This window comes from Acanthisitta chloris, unplaced genomic scaffold, assembly GCF_000695815.1.
Source record: "Acanthisitta chloris isolate BGI_N310 unplaced genomic scaffold, ASM69581v1 scaffold24870, whole genome shotgun sequence".
Taxonomy (NCBI): Eukaryota; Metazoa; Chordata; class Aves; order Passeriformes; family Acanthisittidae; genus Acanthisitta; species Acanthisitta chloris.
Window position 1 is genome coordinate 33,422 of NW_008650274.1, and position 16,060 is coordinate 49,481.

At 44.5% G+C, this 16,060-nt stretch overlaps 1 protein-coding gene across 1 annotated transcript in view; it reads left to right on the plus strand.

The window, feature by feature from the left end:
- FNBP1 (formin binding protein 1) overlaps positions 1-12,921 on the plus strand; it is a gene marked incomplete at its 5' end in the record, with an annotated part of 45,520 nt that extends 32,599 nt beyond the window's left edge. The window contains 6 exons of the mRNA XM_009084379.1: positions 2,418-2,527; positions 4,955-5,087; positions 6,120-6,241; positions 6,680-6,816; positions 7,216-7,374; positions 12,278-12,921. Of these exons, the coding sequence (XP_009082627.1) occupies positions 2,418-2,527; positions 4,955-5,087; positions 6,120-6,241; positions 6,680-6,816; positions 7,216-7,374; positions 12,278-12,285 (669 nt within the window). The remainder of the gene's footprint in view (positions 1-2,417; positions 2,528-4,954; positions 5,088-6,119; positions 6,242-6,679; positions 6,817-7,215; positions 7,375-12,277) is intronic.
- Positions 12,922-16,060: the final 3,139 nt, after the last annotated feature.

The following is a 16,060-nucleotide window of genomic DNA, read 5'->3' on the forward strand; positions in this document are numbered from 1 at the left end:
AGCAGCTTGTTGTAATCTCCTCTTGGATCCTACCTGTGCAAGAGCCAAGTCTGGGGCTGATAAAGCTCATGCTCTCCCCGTGTGTATCTTCAGCCCAGAAATTGATCCCTTTGTCACAAGCTGTTATCTTGGGACAATTTGTATCCCAAATCTCGGTGTCTTTTTGCAAGGAAACTGAGTAACTGCAGGCTCTGCTGATCCTGTGACAGCACATCAGAAACAGCACATCTTTCCCTCCCCCCACTGCTGCTGCATTTCTGAAAACATAGGCAATGTCCACAGCTTGAGAGGTAGCCCAGGTGTGGTTTTGCTTAAGAGCATGAAATGTGCTCAGCATGTGCAAAAACTGCTCCTTGACTCTCCCTTTTGGAGCAGGAGCTGGAGCTTCCCTTACGATGGCAAATTACTGAGCACAGAATCAAGTCAGAGTAGATCACCTCCCAGTCTCAGGTGTGCAGCTCTTTGTGACACTGATGCTTTGGTCTGAAGCTGCTGGTTTTAGTCCAGCCTAGAGCCTTGGAATGAACAAGTTGAAGAATCAAGAACATGATATCAAAAAGAAGATGCTTTTCCAGATTTGACTGTAGTTATCACATTCTCCTAATGTATAACTGGAGATATTTCAAGCAGATCTGTCTCCCCTGCTTAGAACTGAGGAGAATATGTCAGAATACCTCGTTTAGTCTGTCCTGTAACTGCTTGTTTCCAAAGCTGCTTCCAGATACTTTTGCCTTACAAAGATATGTATGGTTAGTGTAGGTTATCCATAAAACAGATTGAATCCCTCTCATGTCTAATGTGATGTGGGAGTTACTGTCAAGCAAAATATTAAAGAATAAAATAGATCTGTCCTTCGTGCACAAAGAGTCATGTAAGCACTGCTAGGCCTCCATGTGGTTAAAGTTTCAGCAGCTTTAGTTGTTTGTCTTAAATTTGCTTTCTCATTGTCTCATGAATGGAATTTGAAGTGTACTATCACACAGCTCATCGAGGCTTAACTAGATTTATTTGCTGTCTTTGACTGACGATCAGTCCTGCAGCAGTTTCGTCAGACCTGTTGTGTTGCTTAGCAGTGGCCAGCCCAGAGGACAAGGTGACCTGTGTGTGGTTGTCCTCCAGCCCTCTGACACCCACACACTTTCCTTCTGAACAGCTTGTTCTGCAGCTGCAGAAGAAAGAGCACAGTGAGTGCAGAGTCCAAGGTCTAATGGGCAGCACCTGTGGCAGTGTCTCCTAAATCACACTCCTCAGAGAGAGGAATTTGGTGGTTTAGTAAGATGAATATCCCAGCCCTGCTCACAAGCTTTCAGGAAGCTGATGGACCACTGAATTTGGTTATTCTGCTTCGTGTTTTACTCTTATTTCTCCTATAGGCCAATATTCCCCTTTAAAATTGGGACATGGAATGAGCAGAAGCCCAAACAAGAAAAACCTGTCCAAATTCAGGCTTTTGTACAAGAACATCATTCCTCTTGTGGTGCAACTAGTTAGCATTGATGTATGTTCAGTATAGTCCACCCAAACTGTTCTTGCCTTCTGGCAAAACACAGACAGGTGTTACTGTGAACAAAATAGTGTGGATGTATTTTATGTGTCATCTATCTGCTGTATCAAATTGAGGCAATCAAGAGGAGGCATAGCAGTGTGAAGGCAGAAAAGGGTTTTCAAGCAGAATCACACAAAGGTAACCGCTGTGGTATTCACACTTTTTTTCCTTCAGTTATGATTTCAAGTTGATTTATTCTGTGGTTTCATATAACTCCTGATTTTTATGCTAGTCTAAGTGAGAGAGGAAAAATTGAGGTACTTTGACATAGAGATGCAGGAAAGTAAGCAGCATGTTTTTAAATTGCAGAATCCAGTGGCAAGTGCTTCTGTTAGCTTGGTGTGGTCAGGAGAGCCCTGGCATAAATTTTCTGTGTTGGACCAGCACTCTGTGCAGAGCCAGCCAGCAGTTAGAAATGCACAGGAGAAGTGCAACTGTGACCCAGGGGTAAAAGCCAAGAGCTGCTTTTATGGGAATGCTGTCTGTAGCAGGTGAAGGAAGGTAGGAAAGATCAGCTTTCCATGAGAAGGGAGCTCAGTTAATTAAAATGTGATTATAACCGTAGATAAAAATAGTTCCTCAGCTTTGCCATTGAATTCTGGCAGTCTCCAGTTGGTGATTCCCATTAGGCACAGGTGTGGAAGCAGGATGTGGTCCTGGGATTGTTTGTAGGACGTGCAGATTCCTGACCATTCAGGGATTGATGTCTGTCTGACACGTAGCACAGATGCTAACAGTGCTTCAGACCATGGTGATTTTGCACAGGTGTTTGTGAGCTGTTTTCAGAATGCAATCCCAAAGGATCCTTTCAGACTCTGAATACTAATTTTTTTTCCTTATCCCCCCTCCCTCCCCATTCCACTCTGTGCAGGGAGCAGGCCCAGAAGACTTCAGCAATCTCCCACCTGAGCAGAGAAGGAAGAAGCTTCAGCAGAAGGTCGATGAACTAAACAAGGACATTCAGAAGGAGTTAGATCAAAGGTGAGTCAAAGCTTTGCAGTGAAAAATGAACTAGATAGTTTTATACAGGACAGAGCTAAAATAGCAGAATGAGCAATTAAGAACAAGGTTCTAGGGTTGGTTAATGTGCTGTTTCAAGAAAAGAACCAGAGGTTAGATATGGCTAAAAACAGCTGAGCAGTGCAAGGATCACCACAGCTCAGATTCTGAAACCAGCGATTTCATTTTGGCTGATGTAGGTCAGAGCTGGGGCAAAAGTTGCCTTTCTGTTTATTCCATTCTCCCACTTTAGTGTAATACACACCTTGCCTTTGGAATCATGAGAAGAGAAGATCCTGGCCTAAGGCTGGAACCAATAGAAGTGTAACCATTGGAGACAGCCTTTCCTACTTTCTGGAGCTGCTTTTGGGGTTTTGGAAAGGGAAAAGCCAAAGATTACTGTTAGGTGTACTGATGTTGTTTCTTGCTGTGAGCTGTTCGTGAGGGAGTTTTTAGGAAAGAACAGGATGTCAATGCAGCTTTGGTCAAAGGTACAAGCACAGACCTCCCAACACTGAGCAGAGCTCCTGCTGGACATGGAGAGGCTGTTCACAGCATAAGATGGACCAAAGCTCAAAGTCTTGAGTGTGTAACTGAAGTCTCTCTGACCTGTAGCTTAGATTTCCTGGAAGCAGGAGGATAATTACTCCTGTGCTTCTGTGGATGCTTTTTGTACAAGCCTGTATCTATCATTCTGGTTGAAAATAAGGCTATTTTAGTTACACACTTTTAATTGATTCTGGCAGCCTGTATTGTGCTTTGTGTTTGTTCACATTCTGCAGTGGCATTAAAGATTCAGCATGTTTTGTTTGCAGGAGGCAGAAGTTTCCTTCCCTGAAGGATTTCAAGACTAGTATATCCCTAAGTGCTGCTTTGCATTTGTACAACTGTACTGTGATCTTGCTTTAAACCTACTAACCCAAAATTTCCTATTGATATTTTATGTCATGAATAAGAAAGGAAAACTGCATGTGGTGATCTGATTTCTCATTGCTTTGTTTGTTTCCTCTGTGGTAACTTAAGGTTTGTCTCTGTACAGATTTCTCTCTGCTCTGTATTTATTGAGGTAACCCAGTGCTAGAATCAGGTTTGAAATCAGCAGAATGAAGTTAAGTTGAAGTAAAGAAAGTCTATGATTGAGCAAGTGGCCCCAGCAGTTAAATAAGAGTTAACCAGTAATAATTGTGACTCATATGTTTGCAATAGTGTCCCCTAGGGCTTCAGGCACAGAGCAATCCCACTTCCTTGCCACCCACACTTTTTCCCATTTTCCATGCTCACAAAGCAAAACCAGGCACAGGATTGCAATTGTCAAGAGTTTGGTGGGAAACTGGATAATATAAAGAGTGTTAACTTGAGTCGTGGGACTTGCATTAACCTTTCCTCCCCCCAGCTAATGCCTAGAGAAAAGCTGAATAGTTGTGCCAGTAATACAGGAAATCAGCTCATAATTCCACCTTTCTCTCAGCTCTGAAATGTCCATAATCAGATAACTTTCCTGTGAGCTCAGCCTCAGTGTGACGTGGGTCAGAGGCAGCTCACTGCTGTCACTGGGAGCTCATCAGGGCAGGCAGCACATTAATCCTGGCCTTGTGGCACCACATCCATCCTAGCAGGCCTCAAAGGTAACATCTGTGAAACCCTGGGAGCCTAGCATCAGGGCAGATACAGAACAGCCCCCAGAAGGGGCCGAGTGAAGATGCTGTGGGACTTGGCAGGATGCAGGGTCACATTGCACAGCCCAAGGGCTGTTTGTCACTGCCCTATGACAAACACAAACCATCTGGAGTCAGCTTCACTGGCAGCAGTGTGAAATAAATATCTTACAAATCATTTGGGTTGCTAAAGACAAACTGCAACAGGCAGGGTGAGAATTTCTGGTTAGCACTGCATTTCTGTTATTGATACAGCCATACGTCTTTGTTCCAGTTTCTCAACTGGAGGTCAGCCCATGATGGATCATTATGATGCAACTGTGCCCCAAAAATTGGGATGATACTCACCTAGAAAGTTGTAGCTCTCATTCATTGCAATGATTGCAAGGTAATGATGATTACTATCATTATGTTCCCCAGGGTTAGCAAGTAGATATTGTAGTACTACATAAAAGAACACATCAGGCTAAAAGTCAGTACCAAATATCTTCTCACTCTGTAGGTAACTTATTGTTTTTCATCTCTGACAGTATAAATTCTCTTCTAGCAAGTGATTTTACTGGTTTTTGTTAATCACTGGTGTTCTGTACAGGGGAAAATCCTCGTCTGGTGTTCTCAGTTCCCTTTGCAACAGCTTAGGTTAAGCCTCAAAGTAAAGACGTAGTAGTTTATTATCCTTTCATTTGCCCTCATTTAGGGAAGAGGATTTGTCCCCAGCTGCACTAACATGTTTTATTTTCCTTCTGCCTCTCAGAGATGCCTTAACAAAGATGAAAGATGTGTATATCAAGAACCCCCAGATGGGAGATGCAGCGAGTGTGGACCACAGGCTAGCAGAACTTGGCCAGAACATTGAAAAACTACGATTAGAAGTTCAGAAGTTTGAGGTATGAGAAGAGACATTTCAGTCAGAAGCAGCTTAGCATATGCTCAGGCCTGAACAGGTGCTTCATGACTTTTCCAGATGTGTTGATGCACTTTCTTACAGTGTGTGGTTAAGTGCTACTTGAGCACTTACATTAATTGGGATCTTCGAGCCTCTGTGTGTGAGATAAACATGCACCATCTCCTGTGACTGTCAGCCCACAGTTTAATTTGCCTCAGAAAGCAAACTGTGCTAAGTGGAGGATAAGAGAAGGGCAAATGTAGTGCTCTCTGGACTGCCCAGAGAGGTTCAGATGCTTATTTAATTAATTAAATAAACGGAAGCATCATGTTACAGATGTCTGTGGGAAATCAGTGTGACATAAATGCAAAGCACCATTTAGAGACTAGCAGGAAGACAGAAGCCATCAGGTGAAATATGTTTTGAGGGATAGTCTGCCATGAACAGGAAGCTTCTCAGCAATATAAAATGTCAAGAGCAGGAGGAGTGTTTGGAATATATAGAGCCATTATGGTCACATGAGAAGGATTATAGGGCTGAGAAGAGACTTCACTCTCCCTGCTACTCTGCACACAAACAGATACAACCCATTAATTTCAGATGTTTCTTAACAGTTGTGGCTTTACTATCCATTGCCTTCTTACCTGTTTGAAGTCAGTGACTCTTTCATTCTCCTCAGCTTCAGTTCTGGTGCATTCAACAGTCGCTGAGGTTGCATTGTCTCTGGTGTTACTGAGACTACTCTAAGCTGCCACACACCTTTTTACTTGATTGTGACTAGAGCAGCAACATCTCCTGACAGCTGATGTTAACTGCTTCTCTGGGTCATGACATTTTCAGCACCCAGTGTCAAAAAGTAGTGAAGTTTTCAGCAAAGCTAATAGATTTTATATACACTTCAACTCCAGAATCTATTCCCCTGACAGCTGCCACCTGAAAGAAAACAGATATATGTTTGCAGGCTGTTTTTAGTTCTGTAGTCTGACAGTCAGACGTGGCAGAGCAGAGTACAAGTGTTGTCTCTCCCTGGCAGGGCTGGCTGGCAGAGGTGGAGGGCAGGTTGCCCGCGCGGACCGAGCAGCATCGGCGCCAGAGCAGCCTGTACGAGGCCCAGAGCCAGTCAGCAGTGAACAGCTGTGCCCAGGACCGGGAGAGGTACAGTATCTGTACAGAGAGGGCAGCTGGACCTGCTTCCCTCAGCCTATTGACTGGGAGAGCTGCAGCTCTGCAGTGCTCACAACTTGTTCCTTAAGCAGCCTCACTGCAGGCACTCACAAATGTTTTTAGTATTGATTTTACCATGTGCAAGATCCCAACTTAAGGGCTGCTTTTCTGGGTGTGATGAACTGTGTGATAGCCCCAAGCTCATTGCTGTGAAGGCAAGTGAGGTAGTGCATTTTTTACAGCTTTTAATGGGGGAAAATGACAGGTCTCACCCATCCAGTGCCACAGCCAGTTCTGAGCATTCTTTGGAATCACTGAGCTGCTCCAGCTGCAGTTGCTCCCTTTGCATGAAGTGCCTGGTAACCAAGTGGTTCTCTCTGCTGCTGAGGTCAGTTGCTATAGTTGCTGTGTTTTTCCTCTCTTGAGCAGCCCAGATGGCAGTTACACAGAAGAGCAGAGTCAGGAGACTGAGATGAAAGTACCTGCAACAGACTTTGACGATGAATTTGATGATGAAGAACCACTACCCACCATAGGAACATGTAAAGCACTCTACACATTTGAAGGTATCACTCAAACCTTGCTCTCCTTTCACTTGTCTGATCTTTTTAGTTCATATGCCAAGAACAAATGGGAAACCTTCATCTAATCCCTGCAGTGCAAATAGCCAAAGGGCAAGTGAGACTTTGACATGATTCTGTTTGTAGAGAGGCACTAAATGGTTTGTCTCCTGTTACACAGGGACTTTGCAAGAGAAAACCAAATCTCTGGTGTCATGATCACATTTATCTGGTTCTTAGTGTACACACTGTTGACTCCAGAATCATGTGCTCCTGTTTTTACTGTCAGTGATGCAATGAAGGTTGTGTCTGTGCATGGTCCAAGGGTGCCCTGAGCACCCTGCAGTGCCTCTATGGTTCCTGCTGTGCAGGACAGCCTAAAGTCTTTGTTACTGTGTCTTTCAGGTCAGAATGAAGGAACAATTTCTGTAGCAGAAGGAGAGTTGCTCTATGTAATAGAGGAAGACAAAGGTGATGGGTGGACACGAATCCGAAGGAACGAAGATGAGGAGGGTTATGTCCCCACGTCGTATGTTGAAGTCTATTTGGACAAAAATGCCAAAGGTGCTATGACCTATATTTAATACTATTATTATTATGATTATTTTATTTGCTTTCACAGAGATACCCAACCCTGAAGCTGCTCTGTGTTGCAGATGGAGCCTTTAAAAAGTCTGTACAATGCCAGCAAGTGCATTATTCTGTACATGGACTAACTGTGGCTTGCTGTACTGCAAAACCTGCTTTTATTGCTCAGAGAAGGGTAGTGTGGGGGACTGTGCAGCCAGAGGGGAAATGCAGCCTTTGCTGGACAGTGTTTGCTCAACTGTCACTGCCATGGCATGCCCAGCTTAGTGCAGGAAGCACAAAGCCATTTGGGATGATACAGGCTCTCTTCAGATATCCAGGTGGCATCTGAGACACATGAGTCAGCTGTTTTTCCCAGCCTCATTCCATGGAACTTTATGTAGGAAACACTTAGACTGCTGCTTTGTGTCTGTGTGAGAGCTTTTCAGAGCCTTGTTGTGTTCTGGAGACCTTTTGGATTGCACCGTGGTTGCCATTTAGTGTGTGTGGAAAGGGAAGGAGAGATCTTGCCAAAACCTCTCTGCACAGCACTCTGTGGTCCTTGATAAATGGGTAAAACATTCAGAAAGCTCTTCTGTCCTTTCCTACCTTGCTACATTTCAGAAGATGTATTTGCTGTTTCAGATGACCAGAACTAATGGTTTAATCTCTTGCTCACACGAGATCAATGGAGACATTCAGAGTTTGGACTCCACAAGCTGCTGTGTCTTTGTTGCTTTTAACTCCTCCTAAATAGTTGTGTTGTGTAAGAAAACTGCTGCCTGGCAGTCCTGGCTGGAACAAATGCCAGCACTGAACACCTGGGAATGAGATACACTGAGAAATCAAAAGATTTTAGTCCTGTTTCAAATCAGGATGTGTTAGAGCTCCAGTGTTAAGTCATTTGTGTTCATTCAGTTATTTAATCCTTCAGATTCCTCTTGTGTTCCCCAGACCTTAGAGTTCTTGGTGTGAAACAAGCTGCCTCATCCAAGTCAAAAGGAAACAGAACATTCTCTTTTGGATTTATGGACAGTGGGAAGAGAGGAGTAGGACTGTGTCTGTATCCAACTCCAGCAATTCGTGGTGGTGTTTTTGGTGTTTGGTGCCTTGTCTGCTGCAGGTGAAAGTCTGGGCCTTGTTTTATTTTGCCATAATACAGGAGACTTATGTTCGTGTTGGCAAACACAGGGTCAGTTCTGATGCAAAATGGGTGCAAAAAACTCAGCCCTCTGTTGGTTTTTATTAACCTTAGAAAGAGGAATGTGGATTGTCTGTTCTCCTCCATAGCCAGAACAAGGCAGGAAGCAGAGTGGGAGATCCCATCTTGTATTCCTGTGTTCTCTCCTGTGGAGAGGGACCTGCTGCTTGGTGTGTGGCAATAGTTGAAAGCAGTGTTGATGTTCCGCTGGCAGATTTGTTGTTCAGCAGTGTAGGCTGTGTGGAACAGCAGCTCTGGTGTGGTGTCGTAGCTGTTTGGAGCACCAAGTGAGGCTTTGCTGCCCTTGGACACACAGCCTGGGACTTAGAGCAGATCACCTTGTCATGGGCAGGGCAGCAGGTTGAGTGGGAAGGGAAGCAAAGCAAATCAGGTCTCTGGGTGGGTGGGAAACCCTGGCTGAACTAGGGAAGTTGTCCATCCCCCTCTGGAGAGGCTGTAGCAGGGCATATCCCAGCCAGAAGATCATGAGAGCACATTAGTGGTGTTCTGTGAGTTACAGGATGGTGCTGAATGATGGCAAATCACAGCCTGGTTTGGGTTGGAAGGGATCTTAAAGACCATCTCACTCCAACCCCTGCCATGAGCACCTGCCACTGCAGTAAAAATGCAAACTGTGCTGGGAGTGAAGCTGTAGCCACAATGGAGGTTTTTCAGATCAGTTTTTCAATTCATTTTGCTGGAATTTAGGATCCAAAGTATCTGTGAATATCTAATGTATAGGAACTATAATGTTTACCTCTTTTATTTCTCTAGTTAAAAGGAAAAGCTAAAAGAGAACTTTTCATAGAATACAGCATAAAGATTGAGGGAAGTGCTGCTGTGTGCTACAAACTTTTTTGGAAGCTGCAAATTTCTCATTTTTATTGTGTTAGTAGATTTGACTTGATTCAGTCCTGGAAATAGAAGCAATGACATTCCTGGAAATAGCAGTGTAAATACTAAAGCATTTACAAACTTTAGTGATTCTGTTTCTGGAAAGAAGCTTGAGCAGCTAAAGATTGGTTGCAGAAGGGTGGGAGCTCCCAGCAGCTCCCAGTGACTTTCCCAGCCAGCAGAATCAGTCCTGGCTCAGTGTTACCTGCCTGGCCATGTTGTGCCTGTGCCGTGAGCCTGAGGCAGCTCTGCCTGAGAAATGCAGCTGCTAAATGCTCTGTGAGAAGCTGTTTTTTCAGTCAGCTGAAGCCTGTGCTGTCAGGGCTCTGCTGCCAAACTGAGCTGAGCAGGACAGGTAAGTTGTGTGCTCTAGTTGTCCTCCTGACTGTCATCTTTGAGGTCTGTGTACCTCTGCAGGTACCTGTGTGAGTGCTGTTGGTAACAGTGGTACCTCCTGTCAGAGGGTGTTGGCAAACCCTGTCACAAAAAGAACAGTAATGTCTATCTTGTTTTGCTTTTTTTTTTTTTTCAGATGTGTACAAACCACTTCAGAAAATCTCTGAGTAGGTTTGCATAGGCCTGTCCACCCTTTATTCTCCTGGTTTGCTGCTACGGTTGTTGTAAGAGCTCTATGTCAGAAGGTTTTCTTTAGAAGAGATGAATGCACATGTCATATCTCCATCAATGAAAGACTCTGTTAGGTACCAGTCACTCAGCTGCATGTGTCAGGTCGCCTCTGAAATGTCCATGTGCATCACAGCAGAGGAAAGTGATGGCCCAACTGTGTCCAGTTAGTGTAAACAACATTCTTGTCCTTCTGCCTAGAAACAAGAGCCACAGGGTTTGTTCTCACTGTGGCTCGTGCAGGAAACTATTACGTGCACACCTTGGTGTAGCATCTAGCAGGGCTTTTCTGTGCCTGTTGGGTGTCTGGTGCTGAGAACTGTCAAAGACAGAGCTAGTTGGGCCTTTCTGCTCAAGACTGACCATCCTGTGGTTACTGACTTATGGTACCTCATCATCCTCTTGGGAACAAAACTGTCTTTCACTGAGGGATGCTGTGAACTCGTGTAATACCCCAAAAACCTGCATGGAATAACCAGCTTTGTGTAAACTCTGCATTGCACCCAGCAAAAATGCCACTTCCAGCAGAAAGCTTGGCTGGCTGGGTGCCATGCAAGGAATTAAAGGCTGGTTTGGGAAGTTAAACTCCATGGTGAAAGCTAATTTGGAGCCATGGGTAAGAAGCATTTTGGCTTCTTGGCTGCTGTGGGTCTGTTCCCCCTCACCTCTGATGATATCCATGAATCCTTACAGACAGCTCTGGCATTCCCAGTGCTGCAGCTCTGCTGTGTGCCCTAACCATCCTGCAGAGCCTTGACTTCTGTAAATGAATAGGTAAAAGTTAACCATGCTGATGCACTTTTTATCTAGGATATATCTGATTATTTAATGCTTGCCAAATTATTTAGGAAATGGTAATTACAAACTGGACTGTGGCTTTTTTTAAACCCTTCTGTTGAATACATGCCCTTAGTTCTCCCAGGATTAAAAAAAAAACCCAACCCTGTATATAACATAACTTAAAAACTAAAGTTACTTGAATTTGGATTGTTTTTATCCTTTTATATATGTATAAATATAAATGGGTTTATAGGCTGTTCTGCTTAACCCACTTGTTTTTGGTAACTACTCAGTCCCTCTTGTGTTGCTAAGTGTTTTGCTGCCTGCACCTGGTTGGACTCACATAGAAACTGCTGTTGTGTGTTAAGGTTTGTTAAATCTGGCCAGTGTGGTTGTTTGGTTTCTATCCTTATTTTTGAAAGAATCATCCTCTGTCAGGAATCTCTTTATAGCTCGATGTACCATGGTGTCTTCTTCTAATAAACATTCTATTTTCTCATTCCTGTGAGGTTTTGTTTGTTGGGTGGTTTATTTTTAATGAAAATTTACTAGCAAATGGCAAAAAGTAGTGATGTTGAACTTCACTAGCAAAGGGCTCAGAGCTGCTTCCCACACTGCATACAAATGCAATCCCTGTTAAGGAAAACTATTGTGTTGTGGCTCTGTGAAAACCTTTTTGTTCTGTATTTCAGTGCTGGGTTTTTTTATGAAGTGGGTGCAAAGGAGATGGGAAGGTTCTTGTGTTCTCTCAAATGCAAGGAAAGTTTGGACTCATCCTGTATTCCCTTAGATACAGCAGTTTGGGCCAAATCACATTCCTGGATTGTAGCTTCACTTGGCCATGGGAAAAACTTGACCTGAGCCAGAAGTCTGTGGGTACAGGGATGGACAGAGAACAGGTTTGGAGGCTCAGCTTGGGTCACTGAGCTGTGTGTTCCTGGGCCTCCCTGAGAACAACAGGTCTCTGCAGCCTGTGAGGGAAAGGAGAGCTCTGGATTCCTCTGCACATTCTGTGTTTTAGCTTCCTGGTGTTGTTCAGTGTCAGGGATGGTCTCTGGAGCTGCCACCTGACACATTCAGTCTGCACAGGAGAACTCACTGTAAATGAACAAGTGATCTGTTCTCTCAGGGACACAAGTAGGTGCTGTAGGTCCTGCTGTAGTTGCTGCTCCTGAGTTTTACATCCTTCTCCCAGTGATGCTCATCCCCAGGCTGGAGGGAGGGCTGAGGGTGAAGGATTGCTGGTTGAATTAGGAGCCCTCCTTAACCCCCTGCAACCTTGTAGATGCTTGGATGCTCTTTCCTTTAACCTCCTGCAGGCAGTGCTGCTCTTGAGGGATCCCATTTTCCCCAACCTCTTTCTAATCCAGTCTCTTTCTTTTTGTCTTTCTTATGTTTTAGATTCCTAAAGGTGTTTGTGCTGGTGCAAGAACCTCGGGGCGAGCTTGTCACAGAAGGAGAAACAAAATGGTCTGTTTACCCTGCAGGCAGTTAAAACACTCCCATGGAAAGCCATACTCCCAGTCTTGTCTGGAGTTCCCACTTGAAAAATTCAAACATAAATTTCATCCCAGTACCATTCAGTCGCTTGCTCTTTTCCATGGCATGCTACTTGTGGCTTGGATCACCTTATCAGCCTTTCCCATTCTTCTGCCAGCTGCACAGTCCTTCTGTCACTCATAACCCACACCTTCCCCCACCCCATTCCTCCCAACTTCTGTCAGAGAACCACTGGCTGCCCCTGGATGCAGAGAGCAGCTGGAGAGTCCTAAGCATGTTCTGGTCTGTCTTCTGTCCCCCCTGTCCCTCAGTCCATCTGAATGTACACACTGGTCCATCAGCATTTCACACAGTGCCTTTAGTGCTAATCCTGCAGGAATTCTCATCAGAGAGCGTGAAAGGGAGAGGTGTATCCCCCTGGAAAACCTCCCCTGGGACCAGTGGTACAGCAGCTGGACTGGGCTCTGAATTTGCAGATACTCAACTTGATCCTACATGCATTATTCAATATTCTGCTTCCCCCAAAAGGTCACTAATACTTGTCAGCCTTTATTATTTTTTTCCCCTTTAAATCTAGGCTGATGCTCATTCCAAGTAGTAAACCCCTCTGCCCTTGCTGTTTCCTGAAATCCTGCGAGCTCATGTATGTACTTGTCTCCCTGCTGGTTCTCTGCCCCTCCTCTGGCTCTCCCTGCTCTCCCTCTGGCACACACAGGCACACACAGACACAGACTCTGGCATTTTGGTGTGAAGCCCCACGTTGCTGGCCACAGGCCTCTGTTTGGCTCTGGTTTCAGCCTGCATGCTCGCCCTGTTGCCTTGCCTGCGCCCACCTTCCTCAGGGTCACCTTACATTGTGGCTCGTGGTTAATCTCTTTGCAGTTCTCTTTTGTTGGTTTGTTTGTTTTGCAGCATTTCAGACCTGCCTTCTCTTTTTTTTTTTCTTTTGTTTTGTTTTGGTTTTTTGCATGACCTCCTGTGCGTTCTCATCAGTTAAGGTTTTGAGTAACAGAGTTATTTTAGATAAATAAAAGGGGGAAAAAAAATACAGAAACCACACTATTTCCTTCTCCTACCTTGTCGTGGACTGGACCTGGACACAGCAGCCAGACAGGAATTGTGACCACCTTGTTCTCACGTGGTTTGGTTTGAAGCAGAAGTAGGATGATAAGTGATGCTGCACTTTATCATGTCACACAGTGGGGAGAGAGCTGCAGTGTCTCCAAGTATCACACGATCTGGACCTCGTCTGCCTCAGAAAGGCTCAATTGCTCTCTAAACTTCTGTGTTGTAACTTGGTTTCCCTTCAGTCGTTACCATTGCTTGGGTTTTACAGTCATCTTGGACATGTTTGAGCCCCAGAAGAGTCACCTACCACCAAACAGCTCCTGAGGGCTGAATTTATTCCTGGATCGACACATCCTTTGGAGGAATCCACTGGCTCTAATTCAACTTCAGCACATTGTGTGAACTCCACACGAGTGGAGATATTTTACATCAAAGCCACTCTGGGCAGTGACCCTAAAATGAAACCTCTCAGGGTTACCAGTGCTGTTTTGCTGCCTGCTGTGCTGTGGTGTGGGGTCAGCACATAGAAACATGTCCCAGGATCACAGACTCTCCGTGCTGGGGGTGGCCTGGGCTATCTCCATGCAGGATGAAGTCCTTTTTGACTTGAGTTACGTGTTGTGTTCATAACTCTGTCCCTTTCTCTCCATTCAAGATACCAACCTTTGTTTTTACTAGCACAAAGTCCCTTGGTGCTACAGTTCATCCTGTAGCTGTTGTCTGATGGTGCTTAATACCTTCCAGCATCAACCAGCAAAAGGTTTGTGGTTTAATCCAACCCAAGTGGCTCCAGAGCCTGTGCTGAGTACAGGCAACACCAATGCCAAGGCTGTTCATAATGGGTCATAATCCATTGAATCACATCCTTATTGCTGCTACTGTGGTCACTGAGCTGTTCAGATCCAAGAGCAGAATGGGATCCACACAGGTGGCACCTGTGGCCTCGTGCAGAGATTTGTGCAGAGGCTTTGTGGCCTCCATCTGTCAGGGGATCTAAGGGGTTGAGCAAAACTAACCTTACAGTACTTTTAGCTGCGGTGTTGTTATTCTCGTGTCCAATGCACTGTTGAATCAGCAGCTGAGAAGAGTTAATTTTCACCTATTGTTGTGCCATCTCTGTATAAATTAGATCCAAGTTTGCTTTTTTCTATATTTAACCTGGGTGGACAGTATATTATTGTCAGCCTCTGTGGAACGTTGGAACAAATGCAATGTCTGTGTTACTGAATGGCACTGTAGAAGGAGCATTAGCTTTAGCTGACTGAGGGACTCCCAAACTTCTCTTGAAAGACCAGGAATGGAGTTTTTATAAACTTGGCAACTAAGTTCCCAAAATCCTGGATGTTAAACCTTCCTAAAAACCCAGTGACAGTCCCGTGTCACAGCCTCCACACATTGTTCTGCTGCCATTATTCAGGGTAAGGAATGAGGAATTTTTGTAGCATTTACCTTTGGCAAACGCTGAAGAACTAAAATATGTGACTGGTTTATAAAAACTCTGCTTGGATTTACTAATCTTGCCCAGCAGCGTGGACTGTGCATCCTCCAAAATCTCATCATCCCCAGCAAAAGTCTCTAATGCCCTTTCTTAACACCTGTAAATAGAGAAGAAACATATTTACTGATACTCAAAAGTTGTGTTTAATGCTGAGTATTTTTCAGAAGTTCATTTAGTTTGATGCATATTGTTCTTTGGTTTTTGTTTTCCTGCCTGAAAATGTCCAAAAGACCTAAAAGAAGCCAAATTCTATTTTAACATGATGATGTCGAGCACTTTTTTTTATTTGTATATGTGTGTGTATGTGTGTTTGAGCACTGATCTCGAGGTTTTGGTGGCATCTCAGTGTTGTGATTTCATTGCCAATGTAAAAGGTTCTGGTGTTGCCCTTTCATTTCTGGAGACAGAATTCAACCAAATAAAGTGCTTCCATTTGAAAGCGAATATTGACCTTGTAGCAATGGAACAAAGTCATCTGCATATTTAAATAAACATTTCATTCCAGAAATACAAGTTTCACTGGACCCTTTTGATCAGCCAGACCAGAAGAACAATGAGGTTGTTGCTTTTCAGCCCCAACAGAGGAGTTGGTGCCTCTTTGCTGGGCTCTCAGGGCTCTTGAGGTGTAGCTGTCACTCTGAGCTGCTCCCACAGGAGTGTCCAGGTGAGAATGGGAATTTGGCTGTGACTGCAGCTTCAGCCAGATATGAATTCACACTCAAACTCCCCAGAGTTGCTCTTTTACTCCTCATTGTTCCCCTTGACTGTTGGATGGATTTGGGTTTCACAAGAATTAAGCAGATCAGCCCATTCCAGGGCAGTGCCACACCATGCTGCTCTCTTCCAAAGAGTCTTGGCACATTCTGACTTCTGGTACTTGGGTTTTTTTGTTTTATTTTCTATCTCACAGTATTTCCCACTGGAATTTTCAGGCATTAGGCGTATTAATTTGGCTCTGACTGTCCCACAGAGCCAGTTCCTGTCAGGTCACTTTGAGACATGATTTTATCAAGCTTTTACCTTTCCAGCTGGCACAGAAGAGAGACTGATGTAGTTGGGGATTTTAATTTGGGTCATCTGAGGAGAAAGAAATGTGCTGTTGTGGCTGGGGGTGGGGG